Genomic DNA, 19,857 nt, shown 5'->3' on the forward strand with positions numbered 1-19,857 from the left:
GGAACCTAAACTTTGCTCCTCATCCCCTACCACCGCTGCCAACTTCACCCACTCAGTTCCTGGGAGTGCAAAGGCATTTAGCAGATGTTTTTTTTTCTCTTCCCATTTTTTTCTGAGGAAATGTAATGGCCTGTGCACAGAAACTGGCTGCGATTTCACCTGCAGTGAAACCTGCAGCGTTCTATGCATGAACTTTGCTGCATCGGAAGTAAAATTAAATCTTGCTATCCCCCCCCCCCCGACCCCCAACTTCTGAATCAACTAATCTTGCCCTTATTCAGCCGTATCGAAGCACCTGTTACTGACACGCCCAGAATATCCCAAATACATGGTGTGAACAAAGACAAAGTCACACACCATCAGTTTGCACCTTTATTTTTTAAAAATGAAATAGTCAAAGTACTTTCTTTTTCAAATATCGACACATAATATATTAACTTTTAATATTTACAGCGCGTTGCTGGGATGTTCTTGTAGAAAATGCATGCTTCTGGTCTGAAACCCAGAGCAAAATGCATCAGACCATGTAACTGCAGCCATATAACATAAACCTGTACAGTATCCAGTCACTATTCAGCACAGGAGTTAGAGCAGGAATAAAAAAATTGGGATCTATTGTTTCCTAGCAACGAGGCTGAGGCCATTATAACACAATTTCTGTTAAGATCAGAACCTCTAACCGGTGTTAGACAGAAACTGAAGATCTTGGCATACATTGTAAACATTTTTACTGTTGATGAGAAAGCTAAAAAGGAACGTTACTTTGACATATATCGTATGCTATGCTTCTCTTTCTCGTTTATTGACACTTCTGCCTGAAGAGTATGAAGATTTTAATGTTTTATCATGGTTCATACAAGTAAAATACTGTCAAGGACACGATCTGATATACTAACATTTATTAAAAGGCTAAAGTCCACCACGAGATCTAAGGAAAAACTGGAAATTGTCAAACACGTTTCCTTAGACAAATAATGGCAGGTGACAAATGCCCGGACAAATCCACAGCGAGTCCGACTCCACCGGTCCCAGTTCCTGCCGAGAAGCGATTCCTCTGACAGCCGGGGCGCTTTCGACCTGGTAATGTTTTGTATCAAGGATGGGTTTAAATAACAGTCAGCAGTTGACAGGGAAAACCCTTAGGGCTGTCGGCGCAGCCTGATCCGAGCGTCACCGCGTTGGATCAGCTGCGCTCCGGCGAATCCCCCCGAGCACGCTCACGCCCTGCCAGGGAGCTGTTCATCTCCTTTTGCTCAGGCTAGAACAGGAGCTCCTCTGCCTAAACCGCCTTCCCCTTCGGAACCGCACCTCGGCTGCCAGCAGCAGCGATGGCCTCGGCAGCGCTGCAGCTCCGCGGCCCTGGCCCTGGCCGCCGGCAGCGGGGGCTCGGCGGGGAGGGCAGCGCAGGGCCGGGGCGCCGGGGCTTCGGGAGAGGCCGCGCCTGCCCCCCTCGCGCACAACCGAGAGCACGTTAGAGAGCTCAAACCAAACGGCTAGGATGTGTATACCGAGTTGCACATCGACCAGTTCATATATATTTATTTGGCTATGTTCTACATAGATATCTATATATATATTTATACCTTTGAAATGTTCTAGATTTGCTAAATAAATATGAAAGCAAAGGAAACCTTACTTGTACACACTATTGGTTTGGCTGTCATAGAAAATATAGCACGTATTTCTCATGGTAGGCATTTGCTACAGGATAGTGTGCAATAGTGGTTTTAATTTTATTTTAATTTAATTCTATGTTATTTTTTCCACTTTCAGAACCTTGTTTGCAGTGCAGAACGCTAGCATCAAATCCTCTGATCTAAATAACAGTATAAATTTCCATGCCACTATTTTTCTTTTTTGCTTTTTCTCATTTGGGTCTCTAGGCTATAGTGCAAAATTAAAAGAAAAAAAAAAAAAGAAAGAAAAGAAAAACTACAAAAAACAACATTGAGAAATTGGTCTAACTAGTAGGAAGAAAAAAATGGAGACTGAAATATTCCCTGCCTCCATCTGAGGTTGTTCATGAACAAGATGGTCCAAAGCTATGTGTTTGCTATAGTCTCGGGAATCACTGCCGGCTGGCCCACGTGTAGCTGCGGCTTCAGTCTCCAGTGCTCCTTCAGCAGCACCGCGTTTCTTTAGCACTGTCATCTCAACACGACATTTTCATTTAGTTTCCTAAATTTCTGAAACTGTTACGACGAAGGCATTTTTTTTTGCTTGTGTTACCGGGCCACGTAATGTCATGTGATTCTTCACACATCCATATTCTCATAAGAAATATTGTTCAAAGATGTACCTTAGACTGCACCCAGGAACTGGGAAAATGCCAAATCTACTTTCAGTGACAAACTTGTAACACATTTCACTCTTTGACCTTTTGGCATAATATGAGAACAACAGTAATCAAGGCAGTATTAAAAAACACAGCTGTAGGTAATACAAAGTGCATTTCCTGCATATAATACAAATATAACTTTAAGAAACTAAAGGCACAAGCTAACTAAATATGTATTACATACTAGAAATGCACAGTTCAAGGTAATTCTAATAGCTTCAAATATTTGTTTATAATGGATATTTAAAGCAGTTTGAAAATGATACCTCATTAGTGAATTGCAAAAAAGTATAATTGCTTAAAATATAAGTAAAATAGACTCTAATATTGACATCTTGGATCAGTGATAAAATACATCATCACATTTATGAATGCGCTCTCTATATACAATTCATAAATTATTCTTCCGTTGATTAAAAGCATATTAGAGGCTCAAGGATTTGAAGGTCCATTTTTAGGCTGGTGTGGAGGTATTCAAGTTCTCCATGATCGTATGGAAAATTACGGAAATCAGAGCTGTCAAACCTGGATTGTCAGCTCCCAATTCTGTACGTTAGTTAACGATGAGCCCCACCAAGACGTGTATGTGCAGATTTTGGTCCACAATTCCTCCTGGCTGGGGAGTAGAGGGTGGTTTTAGGGACTAGGCTCTCACTCAGCCTAATCCTGCACCCTCAAAGCTGCGCTGGCTCCCGGGGGAGCGGAAGGCGTCTGGAAGGAGACACTAATGGCGTGAGGCTGAGACCCGAGTCCAAACCCCCGGGGGGGTCAGGTCTCAGGGGCCAGTTCAGGCTCATCTCTAACTTTGGTACAGTCTGCTCCACTTGCCCCCAAAAAAGGGAAAAAAGAAAACTGGAAAGGAAGGAAGAAAGACAAAGAAAGCACTTTGTTGGCTTCCGTAAATATGAGCAGAAATTGTTTCAATATATTTGCTATGTCTGTTTTGAAAGAATGTGCAATAACATCACTGTTACGGATACACAGGCTCTATAACAAGACTTCTAGCTCCCTCTGAAAGTCAGTAAAGGAACTCTGCTTACCTGTTTCCCCCTCCCCATGTGCCCTCCCCTCCCGATAATCAGGTCTTTTAAAAATGACAAGCTGAAAGAAGGTTCACCTACTCTGCTATGAAATAACTGTGCCAGCAGCGCATGATACCTTGGGAAATAAAAACTTCTGCCCATGCAATATAATGCTTTTCTATGTGCTCTAGATATTGAGCTGAAAAGTGAAGAGTCATCCCCAAAATGTTCTATGTTTATCAACATATTTACTATCCACACTTAGGTTCATCAACTCCCAACCCACCAATCTTCTTCAGACTCAAAAAAAATGAGTAATACAACCGGATTATTAATTTGAGATGAAAAAACCACGATGCCTAAACCCAACAACACTGCAGTTTCCAAATGATCTGTGAAAAGATGAGTTCTGGCCCAATGACTACAGACAGGACTGATCCTGCATGGCTTGTTGTTACTGAACTGTCTGGGAACCTCCCGGCCGGGTAACGAGGGTTGTCCCAAAAGCACTGAGTTAAAGCCCAGTCTGGAGCACACTGGTGTTGACCACAGCGCTTGCGAAGCCCTTCTTTGGCCACCCCAATGCCTGGCTGAAGCCCAGCAGTGCGGTGCCACCCTGCACCCCTCTGTCTGGACGATCGGCAGCTCCACGTGTGCTGCCGGACTCCAGCATAACCCAGTGCCGAGGGAAACCTTGGGAGAGAGGCCCCCACATGCAAAAGTAGACGCAACGTGGTGTTTGTCACTGAGAGGCTGAGAGATGGCTACCGCTGAGCAAAGCTAAAGGCCATATGTGACAGCCTTTCCATACTGTATCCAACGCCAGTTGGGTTTCCCAGGTTAGAAAATCCCTTATATCATAGCTGTGAGGAATGACATGTGCGGGGTTGGTGAGCAACTACGAAGTTTCCATACACAGTCTGGTTTCTGTACGCAATCCCTTGAACTTATGGGAGATCTCACTGGGATAAAAACTACCCACAGGAAACACGGGTTGAAGAATCAGGCTCTGTAACCTTTTGAATAATTGGTGAATTAGTAAATCAACAACAACAAAAAAGTAGTGTTTCTTTAGAAGAAGGCAGAGCACGCTGGGCTCTCCCCTACCCCGCAGGGATGTGCGGTGTCACCCCGGGCATCTCGCGCGCAAGTCGCGCTGCTCAGCTGTCAGGACTCTGCTTCTGAAATTTTTGAATACTGCCACACAAGAACTAAAAATTGTCACTGTCATCTCTCAAAGAGTTAAACGAACAATATTAAAATACCATCTTCTGTCACATTTAAAGGCAGTTGGATATGTTTTTTCCTCTATATTTATATATACAGAGTTCTGATCTAGAAAAACCAATACAATAAACCATTTTACGTTTAAAAACAGGCAGTCTTTGGTGACGCAAAGGCAGAGATTTTCTTTGTTACCTTCTGCCTATTTCACTCTGTCTCATAAAGTGAATATTATTGGCACTGTCAGAAAGTTCGAGATACTGCTCCACAGATAGAACAAAATATCCATCGTAGCCTTGTACCCGCCCAGTGCTTAAAAGCTGCTGCTTCTCTCCATCTGTCCATGCCCTAATACCTTCTTCCCCTTCCTGCAGCCGTCTCTGCTCCTTAGTCCAGGCCTGAGCCACGGCTCTCTGCCTGGCTATCTCTAAGACATGGTTCTTTTCTTCTTCCACCGTTGTTCCGTACCGAACGTTAAAGCACAGGGCGCCATGCTGGAGCTGGATGTCAGCAAAGCGTCTAGTCCTCCCGTTGATCACAGACGTCATCTGTGACACTGTGACGTTGACGCCATTCTCCAAGATGCGTCGTCCTCCAGTGCTGCCTATTAGGGCCAAGTCTTCTTCCAAAGACCCCAGCTTGATGAAGTAATGCGTGTCTCGGCCCTCTATGGTGAAATGCAGGTTCTCCAGGTAGTGAGCGTTGTTGAGGATGGCAGCAATGCGCCGGCTGTCCTCATTAGCCACGCCTATAATGTCAGCTGTCACTATACCATCCTTTATAGCGAATTTGATGCCCTTTCCGAATACTGAAGGAATAGCTGCAAATCTCGGTTGCTTCACTCCCTCGGAGCACTTGCCATCACTATACCTGGGCGTCATAGGAAGTTGATCCAAGGATATAAAGTTTCGGAGTTGCTTTTGGAGCTCACACTGAATACCAAGGATAGTCTGGAAAAGAAAATACCAATAAAGTTTGAAGAAGAGGCATCTTGCAGTTCATTACAGTGTCTCACAGACCCTACTAATCTCTGAATTGCTTAGAATGGATCTTCAACTTGTTTGTAAAACACCGTGCACAGCTACAGAGCCTGGGTATGCGCACAGGCTTTCTAATCGCCTAAGGTATTGCTTTCTGTCTCTTGGACTCCTTAGTTTCTAGAAAACAAATGGAAAACATGTTTATCACAAATGCTGTTTTTGTATTTATTCTTTCTTTTTTTTCTTCCTCCCCTCTTTGAGTTGTTACTCTAATGGCTGGTCTTTTGACTCTTAGGCATGGGGAAACCTGAACTCAAAGCTGTACTTTCTTACATGATTCTGTGCTTAGTCTCAGTGCGTCTAATTATGTCTTCTGTAAAATAGCAATAACATTTTTTTATAGCCCATTCTTTAAGGAAAGCAGACTGCGAAGGTCTCAAGGCACTAGAACAATAGGAACCACGCAAATACATCAGATCTGTAGATCTTGCTCCCCACTGAGGCTAAAAGAAAACCTTACTCCAAGTATCTGTTTGTCTTTTAACACTATACCTATCACTACACTTTTTCTGTGCCTTTGTAATAGTTTCTTTAATATCTCAGTGACAATTTTACATGGACAGGCTCCTACATCTGGAACGAGCGCTGACCCTCCAGCCCTCTGCCCTTTGTGCTGTCATTTGTGCATGGGAAAAGAAGAGTGTTACACGCTACTAACAGGAACTCACAGTGCTGCATGCTTCCCTTTCCTGACTACATTAGAGGAAAGGCATCTTTTCTTTCTCATCTTTGCAAAATCAATTTTCTTTGTTAACAGATGCTCATATGGTCAAACGCAAAACATGAACACCTGCTCGGAATATCGGTAGTTGGTCCTGTTGCAGTTACATCGATTGCTAGACCCTGATCACTGCTGCATGGCTCTTCTTTACTGAAAATATGCTCTGGGGCAAGGTCACGTTTTACACATTCCCCTATAAATCCATAGCAACATTTCTGTCTTCCTGCAATAATTATGCAAAGGTACAGACTTGTAAAGCTGTTAATACCCTCAGTGATTTTGCATCGCTTGTGGAATCTTTGCTAACAAAGATGAAAATCTGTGGTTTTAGTTTTTTGTTTCCACAAAATTTTTTGTGGCTCTTTCAATTTTCAGACAAACACCTTTATCCTTTTGCCTATCCTGCCCCTCAAATTTGCATGGCTTCTTTGTAAACAGCTGCAAAGTTTCTTCATTGCGTTGCTAAAAGCTTCTCTTTAAAGCTCTCCTCCGCCCTGATGCCTGTACATAATGTGACAAGATTAAAATTTCTAGCATTGTTAGAATATTTGCCTTGCTTATTATGTTGAAAGATACAGTCACACTATTTCATTGGTCTCCAATATTTTCTAATCCAATTCCTTAATTCAGTATTAGAAGCAGCTGAACGGAGCTTTTGCTAACCTTTCCAGGATCCCACTCTTGAGTTTTTGTTTGAAGCTGTAGAAGTTCGTATGTTGTCTCCAGAGCTTCTATCTCTGGTTTTGGGAATCCAGGTAGTACGTTGTGCAACTGGAAACCAAACAGCTCCAGCCAACTTCCAATGTCTACAAAACAAGAAAAGGATGCTGGCAATAAGGCACATAAATCTTAGAAAAAGCGAGGGTACTCTGCAGAAATCCCAGCTATGCAGAAATAATGATTTCACATAAATTTATGTTTTCAGTACTGGTTACAGCTTTTATTGTAGCAAACAAATTATTTGATTACAAAGCATAGCTATAGTCAGATCAATAGCGTGCCTTCTATCTATTTATAACGGAAAAAATTCAAATTAAGCTGCATCCATTCTTCCCCTAATTTTAGCACTTAGAAAAGCAGCAGAAACAACTATTAATTATTTTCTTGGTTCCCATAAAGCTACAGAAAACAGATCAAGCTCAGCAAGATGTTATCTACTAAAGAACTGACTTTAATATATGCAAGATTAGAGCCAAATAGTAACTTTGGATGTATGCAGATTTCTGGAGTCTTGAATCCATACCAGGATTTGATCAAAAGTTGCATTTTTCATGAGAAATGTGTACTTTTACCTGTTGTATACTTAGCAACATCTTGGATTCTGCCAACTGGGTAATTATTTTCAAATGAGTAGAGATTAAATGGTTGTGGGACAGCATTCAGGTGTTTCCATATATGGTGATTTGGTGTCGTCCACCGACCCGCGATGACATCATAGTCCCGCTGACCCAGATGAACTAATTTAGTAAGGGAATCATAGAGCCCTCCATGGAAACCAATGATAACCTGGAAATCTGGATTAGTGTCCTGGTAGATCTCTCCGTATGGGGTGTACAAAATCTCTTTTATGACTTGGCCCCGACTGCTAAATACAGCTAGAGGTGTTCCAGTGTTATCACAAGCAACGTAATATTCTTCTCCACTGCTCAATTCCATTGCAATGAGATGACCTTGAAGATCGTAATAGAGGGATGTTATTTCCGAGCTAGTATGATTGTACAAGTGAGTGACTCTTATTGGATTGGAGAGATCAGCATAGAAGAACTGTAAGTGTTGTCCTAGGCTTGATTTGCTTGCAACTCGTCTTCCAAGGCCATCATAGCAGTATTGCACCATCCAGCCAGACGCTTTGTTGTACGCTTTGTTCAGCAGACCATTAGAGTTGTACTCAAAGATCTCATTGCCTCTTTGCCTGAGAAAACCATCTTCATCCATTTTATACTGAATTTCTCCAAGTCTGGTAATGCGATCTCTCAGATCATATCTCAGAGGAGTGAGGCGCGCACTGTTCCCATGGCTCAGCAAATTGATGTTGCCATTAAGGTCATAGCTGTAGCGCCACTGGGTTTTGTCATTCACAGACACAGTCTGAAGTTGACCATCGGCATCATATTCGTAAAAATATCTTGTTATATTGGCATCTACACCTACACGTATGTCACAGATCACCATCCGACCCATATTATCATACTGGATGGTCATCCAGTAAGCAATAGACTTGAGAATTTCATATTGAACTTCAATCACCTGACCATTGGCACTAAAAATTTTGGTATGTTTCATCATAGTGGTGGTTATAACTTGGTTTAAATCATAATTAATTACACTGAACTTCCCAAATTGTTCCGTCCTTCCAGAGACATCGACGTAACGGTACAGATCTATGGGAAGAGGCGTCTCGTTTATCATGGCCTGCATGCTTGTGACACGGAAATTGTTGTAGCTGTAGTCGAATCTGGCGTTTACAAGCCCTTCCTCACTAAACCTGAAGATTTGGCGACCAATAAGCGGACCTGTCCAAAACAAATAGGGGAGAGAGTTAAAGCAAGAAAAACAATGAATTATGTCCACAGTATACCTACCCTACAGATCTAGCACAGACATATGATGAATTCAAATATACCCTGAGCTTTATCGCTACTTGACTGTCTCAGAAAGTACCATTAACTAAGAATATGCTAGATTATTCTCTCACGAACCTTTATTAATGCTCGCCCTACAAAATATTTATATTTTATTAACATTTGTTTAAATGAATGCTATTTTATTCATAATTATGATTTCTATTTACTTGCAAGATAATTCTAAACTAAATTTATTTTACATGGTGATTTCCTTCCTCATATAAACAGTCCTTTTGAATTTATGTTATATTATGGTATAAACAGGGAAACTTGAAAATGCAAACACTAAAACAACTTGATTTAGTATTTAGCAAATATCCACACAGTGGAATAAAAAACAATCAAACATTATAAGAGCTATTCCATACCAAGCTATAAACAGAAAACTGTATTTTAAATGGGACAGCTATATATGCCTATGGACACAGACACAGAGACATACACACATATTTTTCTATTGAAACATAAAATATAAGAACTTGTAGACATAAAAATAATGGAATTTCATGCCAAGTAAGTGCAGGATCAGGGCCAAAAAAACTTTATCAAAGTAGTCACAGCTACACAAACCTGTTTGCCTGTATCTGATGGTACAGATGAACCCATCATGCATTAAATGTATTGTTTTAATAACCCCAGAGGATTCCTCGTAGGTGAACGTGACTTGAGTAGTATCATACAGAATCTCGGAAAGTCGGGACTGCTTGGTGTACTTGTAAAGAACTCTGCGTCCTGTCCCAGGGTATAACGTTTGCAGAAGCCGACCGTCTCTGGTGACGTCCTGTATGAAAGCCGCATTGCTGTCCGGAGGGGTATAGATGTTGCGGTAGTACCCGACGGACAGCATGGTCTGCAAGGCATGGCGCACCATGCTCGGCATGGTGACCGACAGCAGGTAGTCCGACTGGTCGTACTCAAAGATGTAGCGGCGCTGGCTGTGCAACAGGAGCATCACGGACTGCAATCAAACGGGAATGGCAGTGTAAGTGGCTGATCAAGCAAATGTTTATTCATCTAGTGAGTGTCTGAAGGTTGAGGAAATGCTGAAACGACCATCCACGCTTCTAGTTTGCTCTTAATGTCTGCACAATTCCAAGTGAAGCTTTCAGCACCAGGAGACCTGGCCAGCGTGGTGGTATAAAACAGGGGGAGAATAATAATAAGTTTAGAGGTAAGGACCTCCAAACTGGAAGGCAGATGTGGCTCTCGGTAGCATCTCAGCCTCATGCTGACTTGCTATGTTGCTCTGAAATATTTAGGTCATCCTCCCAGGAAGCAAAAATAGAGGGAACCTCTTCCTCACACACAGGCAGATGTTTCTAAGGGCGGCAGAAAGGGGAAGCTTTCAATGGTGTGTACATGGTGTTTAGCTTTTAATGGCACTCTGCATATCTCTATCACACACCTACCCCTTTTTCTCTGTCTTCTATTAAATGCACAGTGCCCCAGAGGTCACAGTGTCTCCATGCTTACAGAGGATGCAAATGGTCTGCAGGTTCTTTGGTGTGACTACTTCTACCTCTGTTTTTTTAATGTTTACAAAGAATATAATTTCTACACAGGTACTTGATATTTGTTCTGTGTTGGTTAACTGTGGCTGGTCAATGAAATGTTTTGCTTGTTTGGCAGATGAATGTATAGGCCTGGCAGACATTTTTTTGTACACATTTGAAGTTTGGGCTCTGTATACCTTTTCACCAGCCATGTGCAAAGTCATGGTGTCACAGATACAAGCCCACTGGCCAAGATCAGAGCTTGTTGAAACAAGCATAATGAAAACACAGAGTGAAAATGCATGGGAGAACTTTGTAGCCTTCTCTCAGCTCCAGTAAGTACTTGTCTGGACCAGGGCTGGACCAGAGCACTGCACATCCTTGCCACACTCTCCGAGTTGAGATGGAGCGCTGACACTGCACAGTTCTTAGCTCACAGCCCAAACCTACCAGGCACATATAAGCAAATTTGTCATGCTCCTGCATGATTGAGACATCGTGCAAAACAAAGTCTTATGAGGAACACTGTGACTGCATTTTCATAGAGCACTGGGGAAAGAAATCAGAAAAAAAGGCTTTTTTTCCTCTAAGCTCAAAAATCTTCTCCGTGAGGAAAACACCGAGAGCTCAGCCCTGCAATGTGTTAAGTAACATTGGCGTCGAGCCACTTTGCTCTGACAAATAACCTGAGTGCTTACTCTAAGGATAGGCTAAGCCTTGGCCATCCTCTCTGCACTCCTGCCCCCCCCGCCCTCCCAAGATGTGTTTCTTCCTGCCCTTGGTGAAAGACATCTGTCACCTGTACGTAAGCCAGAGAGCACCAACATATGCCACTCGCAAGTTATCCTCTGCCAACTGGTGACGACAGACCTTTACACCGAGCTTTTTCTGATCGCTTTATTCCTGGTCTGCCAAGCATTTCTAACACGCACAGTGTTTATTTTGTTTTCACCTTCAGTCAAGAGTCCCCAGCCTGCAGTAAACCACTGGCTGAACTCTCTCCTAGCACTGATGTGACGCCTCTATATACTGCTCCCGGGCCTGTCTTTAAGCCGTCTGCCATTGACAGAGTATGAATAACAAGATCAGAAACATCTCTAATATAACTTTAGAGCCCCTGTGTGCCATTTTTACAGCACTTTGTGGCTTTTCCACTTTTGTCCAGGATAGTAAAAGGATAGACAGTACAAGGGTTGGAGACTTAGTATCCTCTCTAGCCTATTAGAGGATACTATAAAGAGAAAAAAAATAAATTAATTCCCAATACATCCTAACAATATTACAATAGATTTTTCACCTCTTTACACAAATTGGGTTCTAATTGTTTTAAAGGATTTCAGAGGGTAGCTCATAAAACATCAAAAAAGCTGTCATTTTATAAAAGCAACCAGAGCCTGGTCAACCATGTAATGATTGATTCCGCCTGGTATATCTAGACAAACAGCCAGTGGCAATTACTTGGAGCTCTACTGGGAATACTCAGAAATGCTGAGCATCACCACTAGATGTCATTTCTGTCCAACATACACACGCAACTGCTCATCTATTTTGTCTGGTGGTAAACTGCAGGATTTTGGAAGCAAGCTTGGAGTATTCAGGAGATTTTATAAGAATATTAACTAATTGAAGAAAGTGACCAAAACAAGAGGAACCGAATCGCATCAGTAAAAATGGTTTACAGTGCTACTATCACAGTGCTTTTCAAAACCTAAGTTATTGGAGCTAATTTTGGAAGGGGTAGAGATTTTTGAGGATTTACAATTAACTAATCAAGTGCTAAAAATGAAGAATTAAATAACTATGAACTGGAAGCAAACTATATAATTGATTTTTTGATAAAAGGAATCATTGGGTCTTATGAGGTTTCAGGCAACCATTAGCAATCATTACATAATGAACACAATGAGTTATTGACTTTAATGGAGCCACAAAATGATATTTCAATGCCTAATTTTGACAGTGAATTCATCTTTCTTTGGCACAAGGAACAAACAGTGATGAAAGTACATTAAATAGCTGGGAGATTATGTCCATGGTGTGTATGACTTTCAATAATTATAATGACAAGTTACAGCATAACCCAAGGCTGCTGCTACCTGAACAACTAAGCTTTTGCCATTTGCTTCTATGAGATCAGGATTTGGCCACCTGTGCAGAATTCCAGAACAACAGTTTTAAGTTATATGACTTTACTTATAAGCTCATCATAAACTAAAGAAGAGACAAAGTGGTTTGGAAAGATAAGAAGCATACATCTTTCCAAAATTACGGTCCATTAGGCCCGAAGAAAAAAAGAAAAGATTCTTCCAAAAGGCAAGTTGCCCAAATAGTTGAAAGCTGTACTGAACGCCTGTTTACTTGCAATTTGAAGAAGAGCACACAGACAAAAGAAGCCCTGACAAATTTATCTGAACCAAACTTCTGAAGCTTCTAGGGTTTGCCAATCTTGTTAACACATGCAAGAACCACACTGCATGCAGACAAGGAAGGAATCGCATTTTTATGCATTCTCCAGTCTAAATCATTTTTTTCTCTGGGTTAGGTTTAAGTTTTTTGAGGATCAGGCTTAAATACATTCAAAGTAAATACAGCAAAGTTTATCTTAAAAGTACACATTTGGAACTTTTAAATACTTAAATAACTTCAAAGCGATTGGATTTTCTACGTGTAATACCCCCTATCAGTTTTACCTCACCTGCCCCCTCCTAGCCTTTCCCTGTGCTTAACAGGTTCAGAGAAAATGTTCTGCAAACTCAGGGTATACTGGATAGTCCAAGATGTTGCTATTTAAAAAAAAGAAAAAGTTTAAAAGGACACTGTTTGAATACAATTTCCTACTAAGTTCTGAAAGCTTGAAAAATACAGATTGTGTTTTCGGTTTTGGGAGACAAGATGATACCAAATGAATGAGATGCTGTTCTTCCTTAGCCTGTACAACATCTATTCCCCGTCTTCTGACCATTACCTATAGACATAAATGAAAATTCCAATACTCAGGCAATTTAGACATGAAGTCACTATAAAAGCAGAGCAATAACTCATTTCATATTAGTATTTCTCCCCTCAAACAGCCCTCATAAATACTGAAGGAATCTTTCTCCTCACAGGATCAATCCCTTTTTTAAAGCGCAGCACTGAATAGGTGCAAGCCTGTACTCACTGCCTCATAATTTTGGCTTAAAAGAACTGTGCTGTGGGGAGGAAACAGTTCCTTTCCAGTGACTGTTATATTCTTGACTATATTATATGGAGTGGCAACATGTTTTTCGGCAGTGAGAGCGTCCTTTGTTCACTTGAACTTGGACAGAGACCAAGAAATCATTTCTACTTACCAATTAAACAACTCTAAGGTGCTAATAACTTTCTTCAGAACGAAACTGTGGCAGGTTTGAACTGGTGACACGTAGGTCTAAGCACGTCCAGAGGCATTTTTACCTAGTTATGTGATTGTATGCATTTTCTATTTAAAAAGGCTTAAATACTCTTGCAAGAGATGGCATTATAACATAGTTCACAATATAATATCTATATCAAACCAAATATTTTTGCCTTGGTACAACAATCCACTTTTAAAATTATTTACCTTTTCTAAATATGTGTAACTCCATATTTTACCATCTGCCCATGTTCTGGAAATTATGTTCCCACTTGGATCATACTCCATTTTCTCAGTCCAGGTTCCTCTTTGGATATAGGTGACTAATCCAGAATGTGAATAAGTGATATTGACCTCATTGTATTTGCTGATGGGTGACCATAAAATTGGGCGTCCTGTCTGGTCATACATAATCCGAAGAGTGAACTTGCGATGATCATCATAAATCTTTCCTGTTCTGGTTACATGGTCAAAATCAATGGAGAGCAGGTTTCTGTTGTGGGCCTAAAAACAAAGATACAGTAAGGTAAGAACACAGTGCACCTTAGTTATACACAACACAAACATTTCTGGGTCAGCTCCAAACAAAATGGGCAATGGTTTAACATTATGATGGAGAATTTAGGCCTTATTAAAGACAAGAAAATAGAAAAATATTCAGATGAGAAACAGGAGGACCAACAAACAAAATGCTGCTTGTACATTATATTATATTATACTTTGCATTACAGGATGCTTCCTATTTCCATGTGCTGTTTAGCTCTCACCTCCGCTCTCACTTTTTCCTAAGATTTTCTTTTTTCTTCTCAACTTTCTGTGGATGGACTTTTTGATTCCAGCCAAAGACGTGTAGCTAAGCCCACAAATTAACAAAGATATCCTATCTCACGTCCTCTCTCTTAAGCTCCGTAAGTGTTGACAGGCCAGCTACTGCTCTGCGATAGCCCGCGCCAGGTTGCACACTGATGCTGCAAAGAGAAGAGCTGTGCTTGCATCTCCTGAAGACCTGCTCACCAGCATCCTCATACTTCTTCACAAAACCACCCCATTCCCGGAGCTCGTGAAAACCAGCGGCACTGGTGCCTGGTGCCAGCCACGTTCCTTGTTGCAGCTCCCTCACCACATTAGGGAACCACAAGACATTGTTCATTGACTTGTCTTTTTCAGATCAATGCTCAATGCGCTCATTGTATTAATCTACTGCCTTTTATCTAATCGCTTGTATTAATCTGTTCCAATTAATAAATTCCTTACAGCAGAGAGGATGTCAGCGCAGGTGTTAGCACAGTGCACAGCACAGTGCTTCCTCCTCACTGAGACCTGGAGGCATAGCTGTAAAGTAAATGGTTAAGAATACCTGTTTAATAATTCAAGCTGTGATCATATGGTGGTAGTGATTAGAAAGAACATTCTTTTTCTTTCCCCTTTCTGTTTTTAGATACAAAATAATTTGAAAATCTAGAAGAAGCAGGTGTTTCTTTATTCAACTACCATTCCTGGGGTTTTATATACACACACGTCTAACTTTAACAGTGTTCATTTACAATAGCTGTAAAATACCTATATACCCCTGTAGACTGCTGTAACTGTTATAATTTATGCTCTAATGATAGTTAAGGAGCCCGAGTAAAATGTGATGCTCAGTTCAACTATATTTGCTTGCATACAGTCTGGTGGATTAAGTTTATTATATTTCTTTGCAAACTTCTCGCAATTTCTGAAAACAAGTCCTCTTGGTGGTAAAATAACCGAAAAGCAAGCAGGGGATACACCCTGGCTCATATTCAGTTACTGTCTATGTACATATTTACATATTTAATGTTCTTATTGCTATTATTATTATTCTTGTAGAATGCAGTTAGGAGAAAGGAAAGTCTTGAATACAAATTGCTTGCAATCTAAGTTTCAGGGACGATACAACTAATAAGAATGAAAACCAAACGGAGGCAGAATTAGCAGCGAAGTGGATAGCAGCAGTATTTGAAAGCTCACAGAGTTAAAGTAAGGTTTGGGTGGATGACACTACCTCCCGTATATTCCACATTTTATCTCTCATTTGTTTACTTTCTCATATTTAATTTAAATTTAACACCCTTCTCAAGGCAAGACAGGACGATACATGGGTAGCAGGCCTCATTTCGGCGTTGTCACTGCAAAGCTGATTTCAAATCCCAGTGGCTTCGCAGGAGCCCCTGTGAGAGGCTGGAGCTCATGTGTTCTGCTACAAGCCAAGGAAATCTGATTTCTGAAAGCAATGTCTGGTCAGAATTTCAGCTGAAGAAAACAGGGAGAAAATTCAGCTGACTTCAACAGTAACATTAGTAGTGCATAAAAAGATATATTTATTACATATTTTTAAACATTCGTTGACTCTACTTCCATTAGTTTTACACCTAGAAATTCTGCAGTGTAAACAATCACATAAACATGCACTTCTCTTGACTTTCATTCTCAAACCTGAACTGTCTACAATGCGTAACTCAGATGAGATGATTGTACTATTTCCTTGTCTGTGTTTTGATTTGAGTCAATGTAAACTGATATGCACTGGCAGAGGATTTGGTCCTATCATTAGAACGTGCCGTAAGACTGGTAAATAACGGGAGATCATTTGCTAAATGCAATAATAAACATAGCTGTCAAGCCTGTATCTGCAGGACTTTTGAATTGAGGCCAGTGAGTTACTTCCTTTTTTGTTGTTAAAAAAAAAAGACAGTGAAAATAAGTAAGACTGGCCAAGCATTCAATTTTCAATTTCATAGATATTCAGTTATAAACCTGGACTGCATCCAATGCCAACTTCCTCTAAGTTATGCAAAAGCCAGCAGGGAACAGAGCTGCATTCTAATCAGTATATTACTATGCATCATGCTCATTGGCTTTAACAACAGCCTTTGCTTCATTTTTAGAAGTCAATTAAAACAGCAGTTCAATTGATAAAAAAGAAGTCTTGCTAGATTAAGATTGATGTTAAAATGCCTGATTGTACATAGATTTATTATTAATATAAAATGCATACATGCCTACAGACTGTTTTATGTACTTTCAGGAAGTGCCAGGGCAGGCAGTTCTGCACTTAAAGGAAACCTGTGATTAATTCCTGTTTCCCACATTGATTTAGATACTGAGATCAAGTTAGATGTCTGTTCTAGCATTTCAGTTAACTTAACTCACTTCTGCTCTATTTCTAGAGCAGGGAATTCGCACCACGCAAAAATCCCACTTTTTAAAACACAACGTTTACAGCATTGTTCAGAATGTGCTAACAGCGGCTTCTTTTCAAAACTGGAAATAACACTAATAGAGTGACATGCTTTCAAGAGGGCTGCTAATTGCGATTAAGAATTAAAAATGTTAGGACCAGGCAGAGAAGGAAAAACTTTCTTCTCTTCAACCAGGTCATCCTTTATCTCATCCCCAGTTACCTGTCTTCTAATTTATACCTCTTAGCACTCAAAGCCGTTTGTTTCAATAACGGTATCAGGACTAATCTCTAAGTAACATCTTTAAACCACATTTCTATGCTTTTTTTTTGTCTCAGAAAATTCTTCCATTGTGATAGTTTTTTTCTGTAACTGAGGGTTTCTGCAAGTCTGTTCATTTCTATTGAGAACTGGTCCAATCCCCAGAGCTTTTCTTTAAGTGTATATTCAAAGCTCAGCATCGTTCTTTCTGCCCTACATTGCAAGCTTTCTAACACACTTCCTATTATGCCAGCCATGGCATATTAAGTGTTTAAAAACTTTCTTTTAAAAATATAACTCACTAGAAGTTTTCAGAAGGTCGCACCAGAACCTCATCCGGCATAAGGGCTTCTAATGATGCTACTTTTTTTTACCCCAGCAGTAGTCAAGGATCTGTCAACAGCAAGCGCTAAATCCCTTTCATTATTTGGCATACTGCTTCAAACACACTATACGATGGTATTTTTGCTCCTGCTGTCCTGCATATTTCCTTTAATCACCACGGAAAGATAGCTGTCTCTGGGTAAATTCTGCCGCTCCTTTGCTTTTCTCACCAGCTGCTCTGTTCCAGCTCCTTCCACCTCCACTGACTCTCCACGCCACCAGCAAACTTCTCAGTGCTAAAGCTGAACTCAAGGACCCATATATTTCACTTATCGTCCAAAGTCCTTCTTATTGGCAGTAACAGCCTCAATGGTCCATTTGTCCCTTTCTCTTGTGTCTATTTACATGGTGTATCCTATGTGCAGAATATTTCTCCTCCTTTCCACTATCAAATCCTCATTTAATATGCTATCCCACCAGGTTCCCTCTAGCTTGCCCTGACAGCCCTCAGACAGATGGTCCTAGACCTCAGTACAGTCAAGGGAGGGGAAAACATTGCAATACAGGCAGCTGTCTTGTCCTTCTGAGTAGGCAGGGACAATCCACGAGCACCCTTGATCTTGGGTAGGTATAAAAAGACACGATTTACAGAAAAAACAATGCAACGATCAACTGCTGTGATGCTAGTGGATACTTTTGGAAGGACAGAGAATATAAGACAGTAGCATGTCAAAATCATTCTTACACTTCACCTTCCATCCTCTCACGCGATGAAGGTGAAGGAGGAAAAGGAGGAGTACACGATTGGTAGTATGCACTAACAGACTGATCCAGCGGCAGGTCAATCAGCTGAGCTCGGGATAGCTTCCGTGTTGAGTATTTCAATGAACATTTTATGCCTCCAGCCAGAATCCATTTAATCCTGACCAGTTTGTGAATTTCCTCCCTTTTTTGGCAGGCAATATTAAGGATCATGCAGAAGCAAGTGAAAATGAGTTAAAAGAACCTGCAATCAATTTCAACAATAGAAACTATAAACTGCATAATAGGAAAACTGTGCAGGATGAAGTACTTATATTAAACATAACTGTCATGAACAACTTGGCCCTGGCAATGTAAGCAGAATAGACGACTGACTACATCCTTTCTGTTTAAGATTTTATTATGTAAGATCCTTAACGCAAAATGTGCCATACAGTTATTTAAGCACAAACTCACACAAAAGTGAATTGATTGAGTAACATGAGCCATGGAGGCCATAGTTTGGATCCTGCCATCTTAACACGTTTGCCACTGTAATAAGTTCAGCTGTCTCCGTAGACAGGGCTATGAGGACTCACACTATGCCGGAGAGGAGGCAGTCAGAAGACGGACAGGAAAAACTAAATGAAGCTTCTCCCCACTTGCAAGATCCTAATAAAGTCACTGTGACTGTGAAATCTGAAAGACGTCCTTTCGAACAAGTGTTTCACGCACAGTGGCCAGTCTGGCCAGATCATCCAAGTATTGCGTTTTTGACTGATCAGAGCAGTTGAAAACCAAACAGATGATGCACTTCAAAAAATATATAGTATCTCATAACCAAAAGACAATCAAGAGATTTTAATAATCATCTCTGTATTTTCAGAGCTAACAGATGTACCTTCAGAGATACCTATCCAGAGAGGTTGTACCTAATAATGCAGTATTTTTAACACCAAAATTCCCAGTCCTACTACTGGTAGATGCATTTTAAGGAGTATTCATGTGAAAAACGGAACTGATTTTGTGAAAAACCTGTTCTGCAAGGTAGCAGTCTCTTTGAGCCTTAGTGTTACCTAATTAAATGCTCAACGTTGACCATCTGTCATTGTAATCTGTGAGCTCTCCTCGCAGATAAAAATAAACTGTGGATGCAATGTTAAAGCAATTCTTTATTAGAGCTGTAGTGTAATCCAGCCAGAGGGATTGAGTGGGTTTGAGAGCAAGTGGTAGAGGGCAGAATACACAGCCTGTCTGGATACACAGGGAGGCTCTACATCCCCCTGGCTTGCAGGACACCCAAGGTGTGCCCTGGAGACCCGCGGCCCCAGGCAGAGGCTGGCACCTGGTACTTCCCCCAGAAGAAAGACGGTTGATAGATCCCTATCTAGTGAGGTAGAATGTGGCTCCAACTCTGCTGCTATGCCAGAGTAACTACGCATCGTCCTTTGCTCACAGCTTCTTCCGAAGCCATAATTAAGTTCTTAGTT

At 40.9% G+C, this 19,857-nt stretch overlaps 1 protein-coding gene across 1 annotated transcript in view; it reads right to left on the reverse strand.

Annotated features, from left to right (window-relative positions):
- Window positions 1-366: 366 nt before the first annotated feature.
- TENM1 (teneurin transmembrane protein 1) overlaps window positions 367-19,857 on the reverse strand; it is a 256,403-nt gene continuing 236,912 nt past the window's right edge. Inside the window, exons 26-30 of the mRNA XM_075107184.1 lie at window positions 14,046-14,342; window positions 9,540-9,927; window positions 7,638-8,858; window positions 7,009-7,151; window positions 367-5,534 (exon numbers count right to left, since the gene is read on the reverse strand). Coding sequence (XP_074963285.1) covers window positions 4,776-5,534; window positions 7,009-7,151; window positions 7,638-8,858; window positions 9,540-9,927; window positions 14,046-14,342 — 2,808 coding nt within the window. The 3' untranslated portion in view covers window positions 367-4,775. The remainder of the gene's footprint in view (window positions 5,535-7,008; window positions 7,152-7,637; window positions 8,859-9,539; window positions 9,928-14,045; window positions 14,343-19,857) is intronic.

Source organism: Phalacrocorax aristotelis, chromosome 11 (genome assembly GCF_949628215.1).
Source record: "Phalacrocorax aristotelis chromosome 11, bGulAri2.1, whole genome shotgun sequence".
Taxonomy (NCBI): Eukaryota; Metazoa; Chordata; class Aves; order Suliformes; family Phalacrocoracidae; genus Phalacrocorax; species Phalacrocorax aristotelis.